This window comes from Scomber japonicus, chromosome 19 (genome assembly GCF_027409825.1).
Source record: "Scomber japonicus isolate fScoJap1 chromosome 19, fScoJap1.pri, whole genome shotgun sequence".
NCBI lineage: Eukaryota > Metazoa > Chordata > Actinopteri > Scombriformes > Scombridae > Scomber > Scomber japonicus.
This window is the reverse complement of record NC_070596.1, coordinates 1,092,280-1,108,857: the sequence shown is the minus strand read 5'-3', so window position 1 is coordinate 1,108,857 and position 16,578 is coordinate 1,092,280. Positions and strand designations below refer to the sequence as shown.

Here is a 16,578-nt window from a genome sequence, read left to right as displayed (position 1 = left end):
AAATTTATTTGCACCTGCAATATAAATTTTCATTGCTACATTGACATATTTGTTCATAAATTCAACAGATCTTTCATCAGTGACCTCACTCACTACCTGTCTTGCAGATATAAGGTTTTAGATGTCACATACCCTCATACAGTATAGTACCAATCAACTGTTTTCTCATTCAAATGAATAGGAAAGTGTGTTCCAACTTTTGACTGGTACTGTACATATATTTGTCTCCAGTTGTTTGTCTCTAAATTACTGTTCATAATTTGACAGATTGCCCCAGAAATCAATGAACCTGCACCCTCTCTTACAAAATACAACTGCAAAAGCATGAGCACATTTCCATAATTCCCGCCTGCTTGCTCTGGTTACTTGGCATTCAGAAATGATTGTAAAGTTCTCCTGGTTATCTTTAAGGCCCTGTTTGGCTTGGCCTCATCCTACTGTCCAGCTGTCTCACCCCATGCGTTCCATCTGACATCTGCTGACCAGTTATTGTTGTCTGTCCCCAAGCAGGCCAGACTTGATTTTGATAACGGCTGTTGAATTCATTTTTATTCTACTTTTATTTAATTCCACTACATTTATGATATTTTGTGAGTGCATTATATATTCTGTTTTGATTTTGTACTGTGTAAACAGAGGATAGATATTAAAAAAGGTTCTTCCCACCTACACTACTTGGCCTTGGCTATTTACATAATAAGCATAGTGGGTTTTATATACAATTTAGGCAATAATGGTGATTCATGTTTTTTGTTTACTTTGCCTTCCTTTTTTCATCAAAATGATTTATATTACTATTATTATTATTATTAATTATTTTTCCTTCATTCTTGTGTGAGTTCTATGTGCAAAACTTGAAAATGGGGAAGAAAAAAATGTGTTTGTAAATGTAACCTGTTTCCTATAATCTTGGTTGCCACTTTTATTCTCCTTTTTTATAATGTTTTATGTTTTGTTTAAATCTGTCTTTTATATTAATGCCTTTACTTTATAGCACTTTGAGATTTGCTTCAAATGTAAAGTGTGTTACAAATCAAATGTATTATTATTATTATTATTATTGTAAAATTAAATAATAAAAAAAAAACAATATAAGGCTACTGTCATAATTATCATGTCATTATCTCTTTTTAAAACTATATGTAGCCTATATCTCATTATCCCGCAGTAACAAGATTTTAACACTTTCGGTCTCCACGATAATGAAATTAATTAGTCATTCACCGCTTTCGTCTTCCATATATGGGACTGACTGGTTTGGATTTGTTACAACACCCCCGAGTGAGTCATCTTCTCGAATAGACAATCTCTGAGAGGGTGTGTGTGTGTGTGTGTGTGTGTGTGTGTGTGTGTGTGTGTGTGTGTGTGTGTGTGTGTACGCGCGATAACTCAGACGTCACAGGCTGCCGTTAGTCCAGTTCAGTTCAGATCAGATCAGCCGTTGGTTTCTCTCCGGAGGTTAACGGAACTAATCGGGACCCGAAAGCGGTTGAACCCGGGACATCCCGCCTCACAGTCTGCACCGGGACACTTTACAATTCAATTTAACCCGAAATCAGCACCGCAAACAGCCAGGGCGGAGGGAGGGAGAGAGAGCCGCCGTTAACGTAACGCCTGTGACGTCGGTCCGCCCGGGGTGCTGCTCCACCGGGTTTACCACCACGCTGTTTGTCCTAAGGGCCTTTATCGGTGTTTACTGACTGATCGATTGACCCGACCGGAGTCTAATTGTGGGATCGATAAGTGTGTGATGATGGAGAGGAAGAAGACGGACTGCCCCGCTCTGCCGCCCGGCTGGAAGAAGGAAGAAGTGATCAGGAAGTCCGGACTGAGCGCTGGAAAGAGCGACATCTACTACTACAGGTACTCAACCACACTCATCGACCACTCATTGATCTATCCCGGACTGATTCCAGATCGATCAGTTAACCCTCTGTAGTTTCTGCTCCTCTTTCTGCCCACCATCACTCCTTCACTCACAGCTGCTGCTTACAAGTTGGAAGTGTTGAAGCGTCTCACTGTCAGATAAGTTACAGTGTAGCGTTGATAACGTCCTGCAGGTGTTTACAGAGGCTCTGTAGAGGCAAACTGTGTCAATGTCAACTGTTAAGTCATGTAAACAGTTTCTCAATGTGAAACATCTTCTGATTTTCAGTTACATGTAATATTTCATATGGGTCACGGTGCCCCCCCTACCCCACCCCACCCCCAAATATTAGATTAGATTTTTCATGTTTATTATGTGTTCAGTTATACTCTCTAAATCTAATTTGCCAGATTTATTGAACTGATATCAAACAGTGGCTCAAGTTTTAGTATTCATATACCAGTTCTGAAAGTTCTCAAGATCTCACCGCTGCTCATTAACTGCCACATTCTATGTATGTTTTATTGTTTATTGGTTTGTCAGAGAAAAAAAGTAAATAAAAATAAAAGATGTAAGGTAGAAACACACTTTGCTTATCTTAAAACTTCACCTATAAGAGATAAAAAAAAGTAAAATATCAAAATAAACATAAATATGAACCTAATTAATATTACATATAAATATTGAGAAATAAAATAAAGCAAAACAGCAGAAATTAAAGTTAAAAAAAAAAGCCCTCCAAAAACATTACATTATGTACTATCTTTCATTGTACCTCTAAACTGGTACACTGATCTTGCTTTACTGTCATGGTTACAGCAGTTATTCTCATTATCAGTTAGTCATTTGGTCTATAAATAATGTCACAAAGTGGGAAAATGACGCTTTGTTCCCCAAAAGTCTATGATGAAGTCATCAAATGTCTTGTCCTATCCACACCGAAGAGATCTACACTTTAATATAGTCACATTTTAGTTGCTGGAGCCAGAGGAACAAATAACATTCAAAACAATGAATCAATTATTAAAATAGTTGGTAATTAATTTAATTGATTGATCGTTATAGTTCATGACCCTTGGCTGTACGCTCCTTTGACTTACTGGTATGTTGCTGCGGTCCAACTGATGAATACCAGCCCCAGTTTGTGCCTCTGGTGTATTATGATGCATTTAGGTCACAGAGGTAACCATCAATTTCTCTGGAAGTCTTAACCGTCAACCTCAGAAAAAACACTTACTTTTCTTACTTTTAACTGACTGGAGGAAAAAAAAATTCCATCTGATGAATCATACCAAAGATTGTTTCCACTGACCAATAACTTATAATGTGAGATAACCACTTATTGTACCTAGCCATATATTAGCAATAAGCATTTACACATAGATGCTGCGTTCAGGGCTCTGGGATGCATCTTCCGACCTTCTGGTCTCTCTACAGTAGAAAATATCAGACTTTTGTGCTGCATTTGGATTCTCTAAAGAAAGAAATGCCAATCATTGAAAATGAGAGCTTGCCTTCAATGATCCCCTCAAGATCTAACTAAAGGTTAAATAAAGAAATAAAAGTGAGGCACAAGGAAGCACTTCATGGGCGAGTAGTCATTACACAACACTCTGCTGTCACAACCATGTTGCATTTAATTTTCAGTTATCACTATAAACAATGTAAAGTGGGGTGGATTTATTTGTAGGTTTTATTATTATTCCAGCAAACCTGAATATAGCCACATGCATAAATAAGAGCCAACCAGTGTCCAAGCACCTCTCTGATGATGTCCCTCAAGAAGAAACACTGCTTTCACATGTCACTAATTTCACTACTGATCATGTCTCTTGGACTGTAAATGCACCGCCACGGAAATAACCAACACCACCATCTTCCCGTTTCGAGACCTCCGACAGTGAAGCGCAGGGGAGGCTCTTACAGTCAGAATATGCAAGAACTCACACTGACTGTCTCATTAGCTGTACGCAAAGTCCTGAAGAGAATGAATCCCCACTAGGCAGCAGGTGTAGATAACATAACCCCTTGAGACCTGTGTTCCAGAACTGGTTGATGTTCATCTTTACACATACCTGCTTTAAAACTACCATTGTCATCCTAGTCCCCAAAAAGAGACCAGTCACTTGTGTCACTTGTGGTTCTGGCCCAGAGCTAGAGTAATATACCTGAGTCACAGGACCCCCCCTGCAGTATTTGTACTGCCCCAACATATCCACTGAGGACAGTAGACCTTTCCTACCTGGAGAACAAAGATACCTACACCAGAATGCTCTTCATCAGTTACAGCTCAGCTCTGTGAGTTCGTCCTCCACGAACTCACAAAGTGTACAACCTTAGCTTTAACCACACACTCTGTAACTGACCACAATCTGTCCCTCTAACTATGTGATGATTAAAACACCGGCACCCCACAAGGATGCGTCCTCACTCAGCCCCCCTGTGCTCGACACACTATTTATCTATGACTGTGTCGACTCACACAAGGACAAAGCTGTCCTGCAATCTGCTGACGACGCTGCAGTCGTCGGTCTGATCGGTGGGGTTGATGAAACAGAGTGAAGGAGGGAGGTGGCAAGTATGGTGATATGGTGTGATATCGTCAACAGCCTCTCGCTCAACTCAGACTAAGAAGATGATCACATCTTCTACCGCTGACAGTCTGAGATGGGGAGAGTCAGCAACCCACATTAGTGATGACTTCACCTGGCCATGTAACATCACACCGCTGGTCAAAGAAGCACAACACCAATAAGACAGAGTGCTTTTTAGCAGTCTGTCTAGCTGAAATGAAGGAAAAGAAGAAGTAAAGAAAGAAACAGCCCATCCAAAGGACTAAAAGTGAGGATATCTGTGTTTCTGCTGCTTGGATGTTGCTTCCAGTAAGTCAGCTTAGTTATATTCTTCATGAACATTACATTACGTTGTGTCAATAAGAGCATTCAGCCCCCATTGAGACAAAAGCTATTTGCTGCTTTAACTACCATCTGTGTGCATCTCTGCCTAACCACCGCTGTGACAGAGAATATCAAACAAATGTTCAGCTTGTCTACAAACTATATCAAAGTTCAGTCAGAAGTTTTGCTTTTTACTTTTCTCCTGAATCTGCATCTTCATCCTGCGTTGGATCAAAGAGGAAATGATGTCACTCCTGGTGCAGGTCTGTGGTGAGGCCGCAACGCCGCCACAGAGTCGAAGGCTGTTTTTTCAGAGGCGGCTGTTCGACGGCTGTTCTCTTCCTGTTGATCAGCGGCTCGATCAGAGTAGCAGCTCAGTGTCAGGAACATCTGAACTCTGTCACTTCCTGAAGCTTTAATATTAAACCAGGCTCAGACTCGGCTTTACTTTCAGTTTGGTTTGTAATGTGACTCATCAGTTCCAGTAAGGAAACCAGTCAGAGGGCCGACTTACTGGAAGAACGAGCAACACCCCTGCTGGAGCCTGTGCTGACTCCGTCTTTACAAACTCGTGTTGTTTATCACAAACTGTGTTCAAAACCCACAGAATTTATTTTCTATCCTGATTCACGTGAATATTTCCCAGAATGGTGCAACCATAAAAAAATAACATGGAGTCTTGAGTTTGAATATTTCACTAAAGAGCTTCAAAGAAGAGCTGGAACAAGATGATAGAAAATAGATATGATACTAACACACAAACACACACACACACACACACACGTTCATGCACACATGCACACACAGAGCCTCTGATCTGTGCTTTGCTGCTGCTGACCTACATGTCAGACACAGCTGAGTGACTATGTGTGTACTCTTGTACTTGTATCATTGTGAGGACCCATGACATGTAGAGACCTTGTGAGGGCTTCAGGACAGGTTTGGAAATTGTAGACATATTTAGAAAGTGAGGGTCTTCACTTCTTCAAGGGGACGTTCTAGGGTTTAGACCTGGCTTTAAGGTGGAGATTAGAACGAGGTTATATGGGATACGAGGAATGGCTTATATAAGCGTTGAAGTACAAAATGTGTGTGTTAGTGTGTGTGTGTGTGTGTGTTTGTGTACGGAGCAGTGTATGAGGAAGTGTTTGGCAGAAGCTGCTTGTGTCAGATGTGCTACATGTTGTAGCTGACCGGGCCTCTCTCAATACACAGTACACCGAGTTTGAACTCGTGTCCGTGGGAGTTCAAAGTTTTCCAGCGGGAGCAGCAGCTTCCTGGAATCTCCACTCGTAGCCAAGACATATTCCGGCACAACCCCCCCCCCCCCCCCCCACACACACACACATAAAACAACAAATTCTTGTCTTTTACACTTTGTTTTTTGTATGGATTAAACAAACAAGATATGACATGTGATAAGTGAGCTTGAAGATGTGCTGCTAGACGACTTTTGTTACCGTTGTAATCAGAGGTGTTTCCTCCTGAACTCTCTTCCAGAGAGCCAATAAACATATTTCCTAACACATTTACCTTCAGCCAAACTAATTTAGTTGAAATTAGTATTATTTTGAATTAGTATTAGTTATATAAAGTATTGATATGATACACATTTATATCTGAGACCAACATTTATCTTCCAGAAGGAATTAAATCTTATGCTTGAAAAGCCACAGAGACAACAGAGCTTTCTGTTAATTACCAAAGGATATGATGGTTTCATTAAGCATGAGACAGCTGTTTCAAGATGATAAGAAACTGTTTTGACATTTGACTGTGCCTTTAATGTTTCTAAATTCAGTGATTCTTCCACATCTGTCCTAGGGTTAACCTCTTAGTCCCAAGGCCAATCAGTCAGTAATTGAATCCACAGAATTTCTCTACAGTCGGGACCTGAAGATCTTAGACAGAAAGAAAATAATCATTGCCACATTCTAAGAAAATATAAAATTGTAAGCTTTGAAAACTGTATTTATCTTCATTATGTAAAGCTTGTGTTTAAATGTTTAAATGGACTTGCTCTTCAGCCTTAAGCATCTTTTGTTCAGATGCCTTTCTCTAAGAAAGGACTGAAAATCTGAAACTCTAACTCTAACCATGAACACTTGAAATTTGCTGCACACTTCATCACTTTCATGAGCCTCACCAAATCCTGGTTCATTCATCCACAAAAATGTACTCCTGTCTAGTGTTATGTATATTTTATAGTACTGTGTACCATGTTTTACTTTGCTTATCTTCTTTTTATTCTGTGCTGTGTATTGTATTTATTATATGGATATACTTGGTTGGCCTCCTTTTTTACTCTTTTTTAATTTAATATTTTAATCTCTTATTTTCACAAAGGGACAGGTGTTGCAAATTAGCATTATATATAAACACAGTGATACTTGCATCAGACAGCCTGTCTATGTATATAGTATCTGTCTCTATTAAATAAACCATAATAATAATAATGATGACGATGGATGCTTACCATCTGGTCTCACCTGGCAAGTGGGCTCTCACATGTCTGAAAACATCAGAACAATTTGTGTGTGTGTGTGTGTGTGTGTGTGTGTGTGTCTGTGTGTGTGTGTGTGTGTGTGTGTGTGTGTCTGTGTGTGTCTGTGTGTGTGTAATCTGAATTGAGTTTTAGTTAAAATATCCTGACAATTAAGAATATACTTTTTTGGTTATTCCAATTGAATATTTTAAAGTCAAGCTGAAATTAAACTTTTTAATCTTTTTTGATCACTTTTTATATATTTATATTTTAAATTCTTTGATTTCATGATGTTTTACATGATGAATGCTTTAGTTATCCATTTAATTGGCTGGAGTCCTTATATTGATACAACAAATCAAATCTTACATAAAGCAATAACATGTCGTTCTATCACAGCAGAGCAGACGGTCACACTGAGCCTGACTGCATCCTGCTAAATAACAGACTATGAATAACCCACTTTAGCTTTCCCGTTAATGTCTCCCACTTATCTAAAACACCTCTCATCCTGTACCTCAGTTTGTTGAACGAACTACCAAACAAATATTGACCGGGAAAAAGTGCACCGTTGACGTCGGGTAGCAAACTAGACAGCTAATTAGCCGCCCAGCTGCAGGACATCAAACAGCAAGTAAACATACCTGGAAATGTCACTGAGATCCAATTAGATGCTCCTTACTTTTCAACATTTCATGACTTGTAGCTAATAGTTTGTTTTCTTTGTCTCTGTTCTGTACGGTGTAGCACTAGTAGGTATCAACTGGACTGTCAAGTTTTTCACTTAATTGGGGGGTGGGTTGATTTACTACACTCCAGATATTACACAAATTTAACACAAATTCCTCACCAGGTCTTTGTCATCATCTGATATTCCCCTACTCTCTCATATCTAATAAAGGCCCACCGAACATGCGTCACAATGAATTGTTGTTGGGCGCTTTTGGTTGTTGCCGATGTTGGCGCTCTGCACCTCTGCCCTTCAGAACCTGAAAAAAACAACAGCTGTTCCTTCACTTAAAAATCATAAATTTTACACCAGAGGAAGCAAAGATATAAAGCTGACATGAGATTGTGAGATCCGATCAATTGCGAGAGTCTCACGGTCAAAGCCTGAGACTTGGCAGCTCTGCGTCAATCAAACAAGCCTCCAACACGTCCCTCCTGATGGCTGAGATGAATGGAGCATTTCTGATATTTCCCTGAAAAAACGGATTTCTTCATTCTTTTAATACTAAACTATTAACAATACGTTTTTAAAAAACAGTCAGCATTAATTGTAGTAGCTGTCGCTTGTTACATGTCAAATGTTGATATGAGTGATACAGCATATCACCTATTCTTGTGACTGTGTGGGCGATGACAATGATGTTGATGTACTGGTTTCAGTATAGCCGAGGGGCCTGTTTCAGATACAGGTTTACCAAACTATGAACCAAACCCGGAACTCTGAGTGGATTAACCCTGAATGGATGGTATGTGTGGTCAGGTTAAGAAAAAAACCCATTATAGCCATAAGTTAAAAGAAAGATATATCTTACTATAGACCTGTGATTGTAACCTCACAGTCTGATCTGAGGTTAAAACCAAGTATATATTTTTAGACAACTACTTTATAAACAGTATCTTGGCTCAACAGCATTTAAAGACTATATTTCAACCATTTCAACAAATGTAAAATTAAACACTAAAATGCTGTTAAAATATATTGCCAATTAAAAAAGAAAACTTTTAATTACATTTAAGTCTTTCCGGTTAATCCTGCTGACTCCGAAATATTAACCACCTCGCTCCATGACATGAAAACTATGATAGGAATGTTTCGTCAGCGTGTACGATCACATGAAGACAAATATGAGATGATTATTCTTTGATCAGTGTCGTATGTGTCTAAAGGGTAGTACGAAGATGACCATACAGTATATACATTTCAGCTGTCTTCTTAATGTCACAGTGTCATTAAAAAAACGTGGAAAGAACAGGTTTTATTGTGAGCTGAGGCGACCTCACACTGTGCAGTATATGAATGTGAGGACAGAGACCACTATTTAAAGAAATGACTCAGCACAAAAAAGTGGCGGCATTAGTAAAGATAGACCTTGAGTGATGAACTAATATTGAAAAGCCCTGCAAATGAATGTGCTCTGATATCAATGATATATTGACTTCAACAAATTATGTAATGAAACAGAGTGTATAGCTTCTATAGGCAGAAGATAGAGAAACTTTGTTCAAGATGTTTTAAAAGGTTTCTTGAACAAAAGCTGCCAGCGAGCACAGTGCAGCTGTGACAAGTAACTACATACATTCACTCAGATACAGCGATACAGACGTCTTACAAAAAGCAGTGTGTAGTCGGCTCACATTTCAGATGGCTATGAGTTGTTAACAGCGCCACCAAATAGTGATTTTTCCCTCTAAACTTCTCACATGCTTTCATTTCAATAAATGTTCAAATGATCCAATATTTCAGCAAAAATCAAAGATTAGAGAAAAAGTCCAAAAACTGAAAACACATTTGTGTATCAGAACTTTGTTTTTTCTTCTTTCCTCTCCCATTAATCATCTCACATTTATCTGCTGACCCTTTGGAGGGGCCCCACCCCTAGGTTGGGAACCACTGGACTAAACTAGCTAACTGTATATAAAGTAATATAAACTAGCTAACTAGGCATGGGATGATAACCGTGTTCAAGGTATACCGCGATATGAAAAAGCCACAATAACCGAAACCGCCAAATTTTCTGTCGTACCGTTCCTAAGATATGAGCTGTTTATTGTCTGGTCAAAGACAGGAAGTGCTCGTCAGAAATCCCTCAGGTGGTGCAGCTGCAGCGTAGAGTATCACGACCCCTCACACTGTCATTACAGTGTATATTCAGGTTGAATGAACATGTGTGTCTTTATTTTTCTTCCTTTTAGGAACATTTTAGAGCTGGAATTGCAATACCGGCATACCGTGAAACCGTGATATTTTTTCTTATGGTTATCATACCGCCAGAATCTCATACCGGCCCATGCCTATAGCTAACTGTATATAAAGTAGTGTAAACTAGCTAACTGTATATAAAGTAGTGTAAACTAGCTAACTGTATATAAAGTAGTGTAAACTAGCTAACTGTACATTAAGTAATATAAACTAGCTAACTGTATATAAAGTAGTGTAAACTAGCTAACTGTAGGCTATATAAAGTAGTATAAACTAGCTAACTGTATATTAAGTAGTGTAAACTAGCTAACTGTATATAAAGTAGTATAAACTAGCTAACTGTATATAAAGTAGTATAAACTAGCTAACTGTATATAAAGTAGTATAAACTAGCTAACTGTATATAAAGTAGTATAAACTAGCTAACTGTATATAAAGTAGTATAAACTAGCTAACTGTATATAAAGTAGTGTAAACTAGCTAACTGTATATAAAGTAGTATAAACTAGCTAACTGTATATAAAGTAGTATAAACTAGCTAACTGTATATTAAGTAGTGTAATAGCTAACTGTATATAAAGTAGTGTAAACTAGCTAACTGTATATAAAGTAGTGTAAACTAGCTCCACCTCCAGCAGCTACAACAGTAACATGCTGCTCTAACACTGATGCTTCACTATTAATAATCTAATGATGTCATATATAATAATATATCACTACTTTTACTGTAATACTGCATATTACATCACTATAATACTGCAGTACATTTACTGTAATACTGCATACTACATCACTCGTAATACTGCAGTACTTTTACTGTAATACTGCATACTACATCACTCATAATACTGCAGTACTTTTACTGTAATACTGCATACTACATCACTCATAATACTGCAGTACTTTTACTGTAATACTGCATACTACATCACTCTTAATACTGCAGTACTTTCACTGTAATACTGCATATTACGTCACTCATAATACTGCAGTACTTTTACTGTAATACTGCATACTACGTCACTCATAATACTGCAGTACTTTTACTGTAATACTGCATACTACATCACTCATACTACTGTAGTACTTTTACTGTAATACTGCATACTACATCACCCATAATACTGCAGTACTTTTACTGTAATACTGCATACTACATCACTCATAATACTGCAGTACTTTACTGTAATACTGCATACTACGTCACTCATAATACTGCAGTACTTTTACTGTAATACTGCATACTACATCACTCATACTACTGCAGTACTTTTACTGTAATACTGCATACTACATCACTCATAATACTGCAGTACTTTTACTGTAATACTGCATACTTTTGTAATGGAGTATTTTTTTCATTACTGTATTGGTACTTTTACTTCATTAAAGGATGTGAATACTTCTTCCACCACTGTCACAGAGTGTAACTGACCTGGAGTTGAAGTGATCTCTGTTTCTGTAACTCAACACACTGCTGACCTGATGCAGTTTGATTAAACTCAGATTCAATTAACTGACTCTCTCTCTCTCCTCTCTTCAGTCCTACAGGGAAGAAGTTCAGGAGTAAGCCTCAGTTGTCCCGTTACCTCGGAAACACAGTGGACCTGGCATGTTTCGACTTCCGGACAGGGAAGATAATGCCCGGGAAAATGCAGAAGAACAAACAGAGACTCCGACATGACCCGCTCAGCATGTCCAAGGTAACATTGACGGGTCACACACACCTGTGGGGGCAGGGCTGTGGTGTGTTGCGTTGTGAATTATCAGATTATCAGATTAACACAACTCTTCCTGCAGCAGCACGACAGGTCAGCAGGTCAGACACTCGAGTCACAACAGGGGATGAGTGTGAAGCCCCGTTCACCCACTTCTGAACCGTCAGTAACCCTAACCCTAACCCTAACCCTAATCCACTTCTCATTTCGGTCTCATTTTTCTTGTCTGATTTACGTGGACTCGTCTCAGTTTCGTGGGTGTATTGACTCGGATTTGTCTACGTCCTTTTACTGTTCTGACTCTTACAGCCTCAGTCTTGTAGGCTTTCTATTCTGACTTGTCCTGTGGGTGTTTTGACAGACTTTTCTCAGCTTTATCGTAACTTGGTTTTGTCCATATGTGTAAAACTCCCCAACGCTTTCCTCTAAAGTCACTTTCAATCATTCTAGCTGTAATCTGTGCTGTGTAAAGACTTGTACAGCGGGCGTCCCTTTTTGTTCTGCTGTCATTGCGGACATGTCTGAACTTGATGTGACTCTCGTGGACTCGCCTCCTCTGTCAGACCATGACGTTTAGCCCGCAAACATCTAGGACTTATGGGAAATGATGGTCATTATAGACAGCTAAAAAAAAAAAGAAAAACTGACGATGTTAGATGTCTTTTCACAAATCCCCCCATTCTTACAATAAAGGACAGTCTGAGTCCAGTATTGTCTCTATGTGGACCCTTTGGAGTCCACTCTGTCTCTTATAACAACTTACTAACAGGATAAAGAGAGGTTGAATGTTCCTCTGCGTTTTAAAGTGTGTTTGTGTGTTGAACCCGTGGTTAGGTCAGTTTAGTGACGGAGCAGTGTTGCTTTCTATGATTCAGAATGATGGTTTGACTGTTTACCTGAACTATATTTGTCTGTATATAAGTGTCCACATAGCCTACTTACATTATCCAACAGCCATCAGAAACCAGGATCCTCTTTGGTCGTGGTTTAAACTGCGCCCAGCACAGATCAGACTGCTGTGTGTGTGTGTGTGTGTGTGTGTGTGTGTGTGTGTGTGTGTGTGTGTGTGTGTGTGTGTGTGTGTGTGTGTGTGTGTGTGTGTGTGTGTGTGTGTGTGTGTGTGTGTGTGTGTGTGTTTGTGCGTGTGTCACTTTCAGGAACACAAACCTGACTAAAGACCAGTTCATTAGGGACATCTTGTCTTATTGGGCCCCCAGTTGGTTAAACTGTGAACTTTGGGTTAGTGGTTATGGTAAGGGTTTTAGTCTCCGGGAAATGAATGTAAATATATGCAAATAACCCATAAGTGACTTAAGCAAACATGTGTGCGTGTGCATGTGAGTTCTTTCACAGGCTACTTTTGCAGACAAATTATAGACTTGGGACCAGTTAATTTGGGACAGCTTGTGTAATTGGGGACAATAACCGTTTGCCCCAATTGGGCAAAGGCTGATTTTTGGGTCAATGGTTATAGTCATGATGAGGAAAAGTCTCCAGAAATGAATGTAACTTTATGTAATGTAAAAGTGACCATGGTCTGATGTGTGTATGTGTGTGTGAGGTCAAGCATGCGTGCTGGCATGCTTTCATACACGTACGCATTTCTGTGTGTGTGTGTGTGTGTGTGTGTGTGTGTGTGTGTGTGTGTGTGTGTGTGTGTATGTGTGTTATTCTGTGTTTGTGTGCTGCAGTCTTTGCACCAGAGATAACAGCACTGACTCTGCCCACATACACACACACACACACACACACACACACACACACACACACACATACATACACACACACACACACACACACACACACACACACACACATACACACACACATACACAGAGGTTACCGTGCTCTTTACAGGTATTGGAGGGAAAAGATTAGTGATGATATAGCTGCTCTTATAGTCTGACCAGGAGTCCTGAGTGTGGCGCTAGAGCAAAGGTCATGTGACTTTACATTCATGTGTCTGGGGAGCAGAAATTGGATCAGGGCCCTTATTTACCAAGCGTCTGACAAGTAGAAAATCTGTCCTAACTGGACAAAAAATGTCAGTGTGCGAATGGTTTCAACAACAAATATCACCATGAGATTTAAAGCAAGACCTTTGAATAAAAAAAATAAATGAAAAGCTGACCTTCTTTTTTTGATTTAATGACAGGAAACTGTTAAGTAAACCAGTAAACCACCTTACAAATGCATCATCCTTTTTCACATCACACAATGGCTCTTTTTTTTGTCTGTATTCCTGTGCACTTTTGAGATTTCATCATCAGCTCACAGCCTGAATACTGCTCCATTTCAAAGTCCACATCGGCTAGACGGTAACCGTTTAGATTGTCAAAATCTGGTCAATTTATCAAAAAATAACACCTTTTCGGAAATGTCCTCAGTCGTTGTGTGAGACTTGTCCATCATCATCACATTCAGGTCTTATCTCAGCACACTCAACAGTAATTTACAGTTGGCTCTGTGGTTCATGTGCTGAAATTGAACATTTGCTGCCAAATTTTGACTCAAGGCAAAGTTAAAGATCCCCTCCAGACATGTTTTTTAAGATATATAAAAATACTCTGCTTGGAATAATAATTTGAGTCTGACGTGGTTTTTTCCATTCAAAAAAAGTTCAACAAACTAGTAACTTGTTCTCTCTCATTGAAAAAACTATTAATACACAATAATTTGGAGTTTCAAAAGTTACAGGCTTTACATCAGGGGTAGAGCTAGGTTTGGCTTTTGGGGCTGCAGACCCAAATGTTTTCTCAAAAGCCCCAAATCTTTTAAATAATAACAAAAAAAGTTATCGAAGATTTTTAAACAGTGACTTCAACAAGCTGCTGATTGAATCTGAGTGATTTTACAACAATTGTGGCTAAGATTGAAACATTTGAAGACATTTTAGTTGAGGCAGTGTTATAGAGTGAAATATAGTTAAAAATGAATGTAATATTTTTTTTCCTTTTGATTGAATACCCAAAATAATTAATATTACCTCTAGATAGATGAGCTTTAGATGCTTCAGTGTTAGAAAGCTTTACTTTATGTATCGCTAACCTGCAACTCATATCATAGATTTTATTACAAAAAAAGAACTAGAATTAAACCAAATTTTCACACATTTTCGAGGCTGCAGCTCAAAGAATGTTTTATATGTTTGCATAAAAAATAATTGAAACAAGTAGTTAAATAGCTTGTCAAAATAGTTAGAGGATAGTTTTTTTGGGGGAAAACGCTTAGTCACTCACTCAAGAGCTACATCATGCTAAGATTGCTAACACTCTGGTCTGTGGTCGACAGGCCTCCTGCTGAGCTAAAGCTGTGAGGTGATTAGACTAGCTTAGCAAGGAGGAGACACTAACTTGACTATATTTTTTACGTTTCTTTTTGTAAACAGATGAAACAAACAAGGTTATAAAAGTGGTAAATAGTGCTTTTTAACTTTAGTTAGAGCCAGGCTAGTTGTTTCTCTTTGCATCCAGTCTGTATGCTAAGCTAAGCTAGTCTAACCTCCTAGCTGTAGTTTAGCATCTCATCTCACTCTCAGAAAGAAAGCAAACAAGCATATATCGCAAAATGTCAAACTACTCCTTTAACTTTCAGCAGGGATTCTTAGGAGAGACTCTGAGCCGCAATTTTATAGACGACCAACCAACATTAACATCCTTAAGCAGGGTAGAAATAATGTGTGTGGGTGTGTGTGTGTGGTATCGACACAGTTTGTAACTTTTCATTGTGCTGCTGCTCTTCACACATCATTACTTGGGAGTATACACACAAACACACACAGACACACACACACACACACACACACACATACACACACACACACACACACACACACACTTCCTGTTGTTTTATGTGAAACCTCAGTTTAGAGTTAACCCTTTCAGCTCAACTGATGCACACAAACAGGTTTATCATCGTTCTCTGTTTCGCATTTAGGAAGGTAAGCCAGACCAGGAAGGAAGGAAGGAAGGAGGAAAGGAACAAAGGAAAGAGCAAGGAAAGGTAGAAGGAAGGAAAGATGGGTGGCAGGGAAGGAAGGTAGGAATAAAGGAAAAAGAATTAGGAAAGAAGGAAAGGAACAAAGGAAGGAAGGAAGGAAGGAAGGAAAGGAAACATGACCCAACACACACTCTGTCTCTGTCTCGTCCAGGGAGGCAAACCGGACCTGAACACAGCCCTGCCCATCAGACAGACGGCATCCATCTTTAAACAGCCTGTTACCAAGGTTACAAGTCACCCCGGCAACAAGGTGAAGGCAGACCTCCAGAGAGCGACTGAGCAGCCAAGACAGGTGAGAGGCTGACACTCACACACAGACACGCACACGCACGCACGCACACACACACACACACACACACACACACACATACACACATACACATATATACTGTTGTCTCCATGGTAATCCCTGAGGGAGAGGCCAGGGTGATTATGCAAGAGAGGATGGAGTGGAGAAAACCATGTTGTCATGGGCGACATGGGCCACTAGAGGGTGTTGAGGCATCATGGGAAATGGAGCATGACAAACAGAGAGCGCCACATTTATGCAGGAGCGATGGTGATAAGACTATTTCCCATCTTATTCTCCTTTTTTTCAATGTTCTGTATTTTTTTCATCATAGTTGAATCCATATTGTAGTAAAAATTAACTTAAACATTTTTCCCAGTCTGTCTTAAAACTC

At 39.3% G+C, this 16,578-nt stretch overlaps 1 protein-coding gene across 1 annotated transcript in view; it reads left to right on the top strand.

Moving 5' to 3' along the window:
• The first annotated feature begins 1,362 nt into the window (after nucleotides 1-1,362).
• Nucleotides 1,363-16,578, top strand: part of mbd2 (methyl-CpG binding domain protein 2) — a 33,724-nt gene continuing 18,508 nt past the window's right edge. Inside the window, exons 1-3 of the mRNA XM_053339782.1 lie at nucleotides 1,363-1,863; nucleotides 11,722-11,881; nucleotides 16,047-16,187. Of these exons, the coding sequence (XP_053195757.1) occupies nucleotides 1,751-1,863; nucleotides 11,722-11,881; nucleotides 16,047-16,187 (414 nt within the window). The 5' untranslated portion in view covers nucleotides 1,363-1,750. The remainder of the gene's footprint in view (nucleotides 1,864-11,721; nucleotides 11,882-16,046; nucleotides 16,188-16,578) is intronic.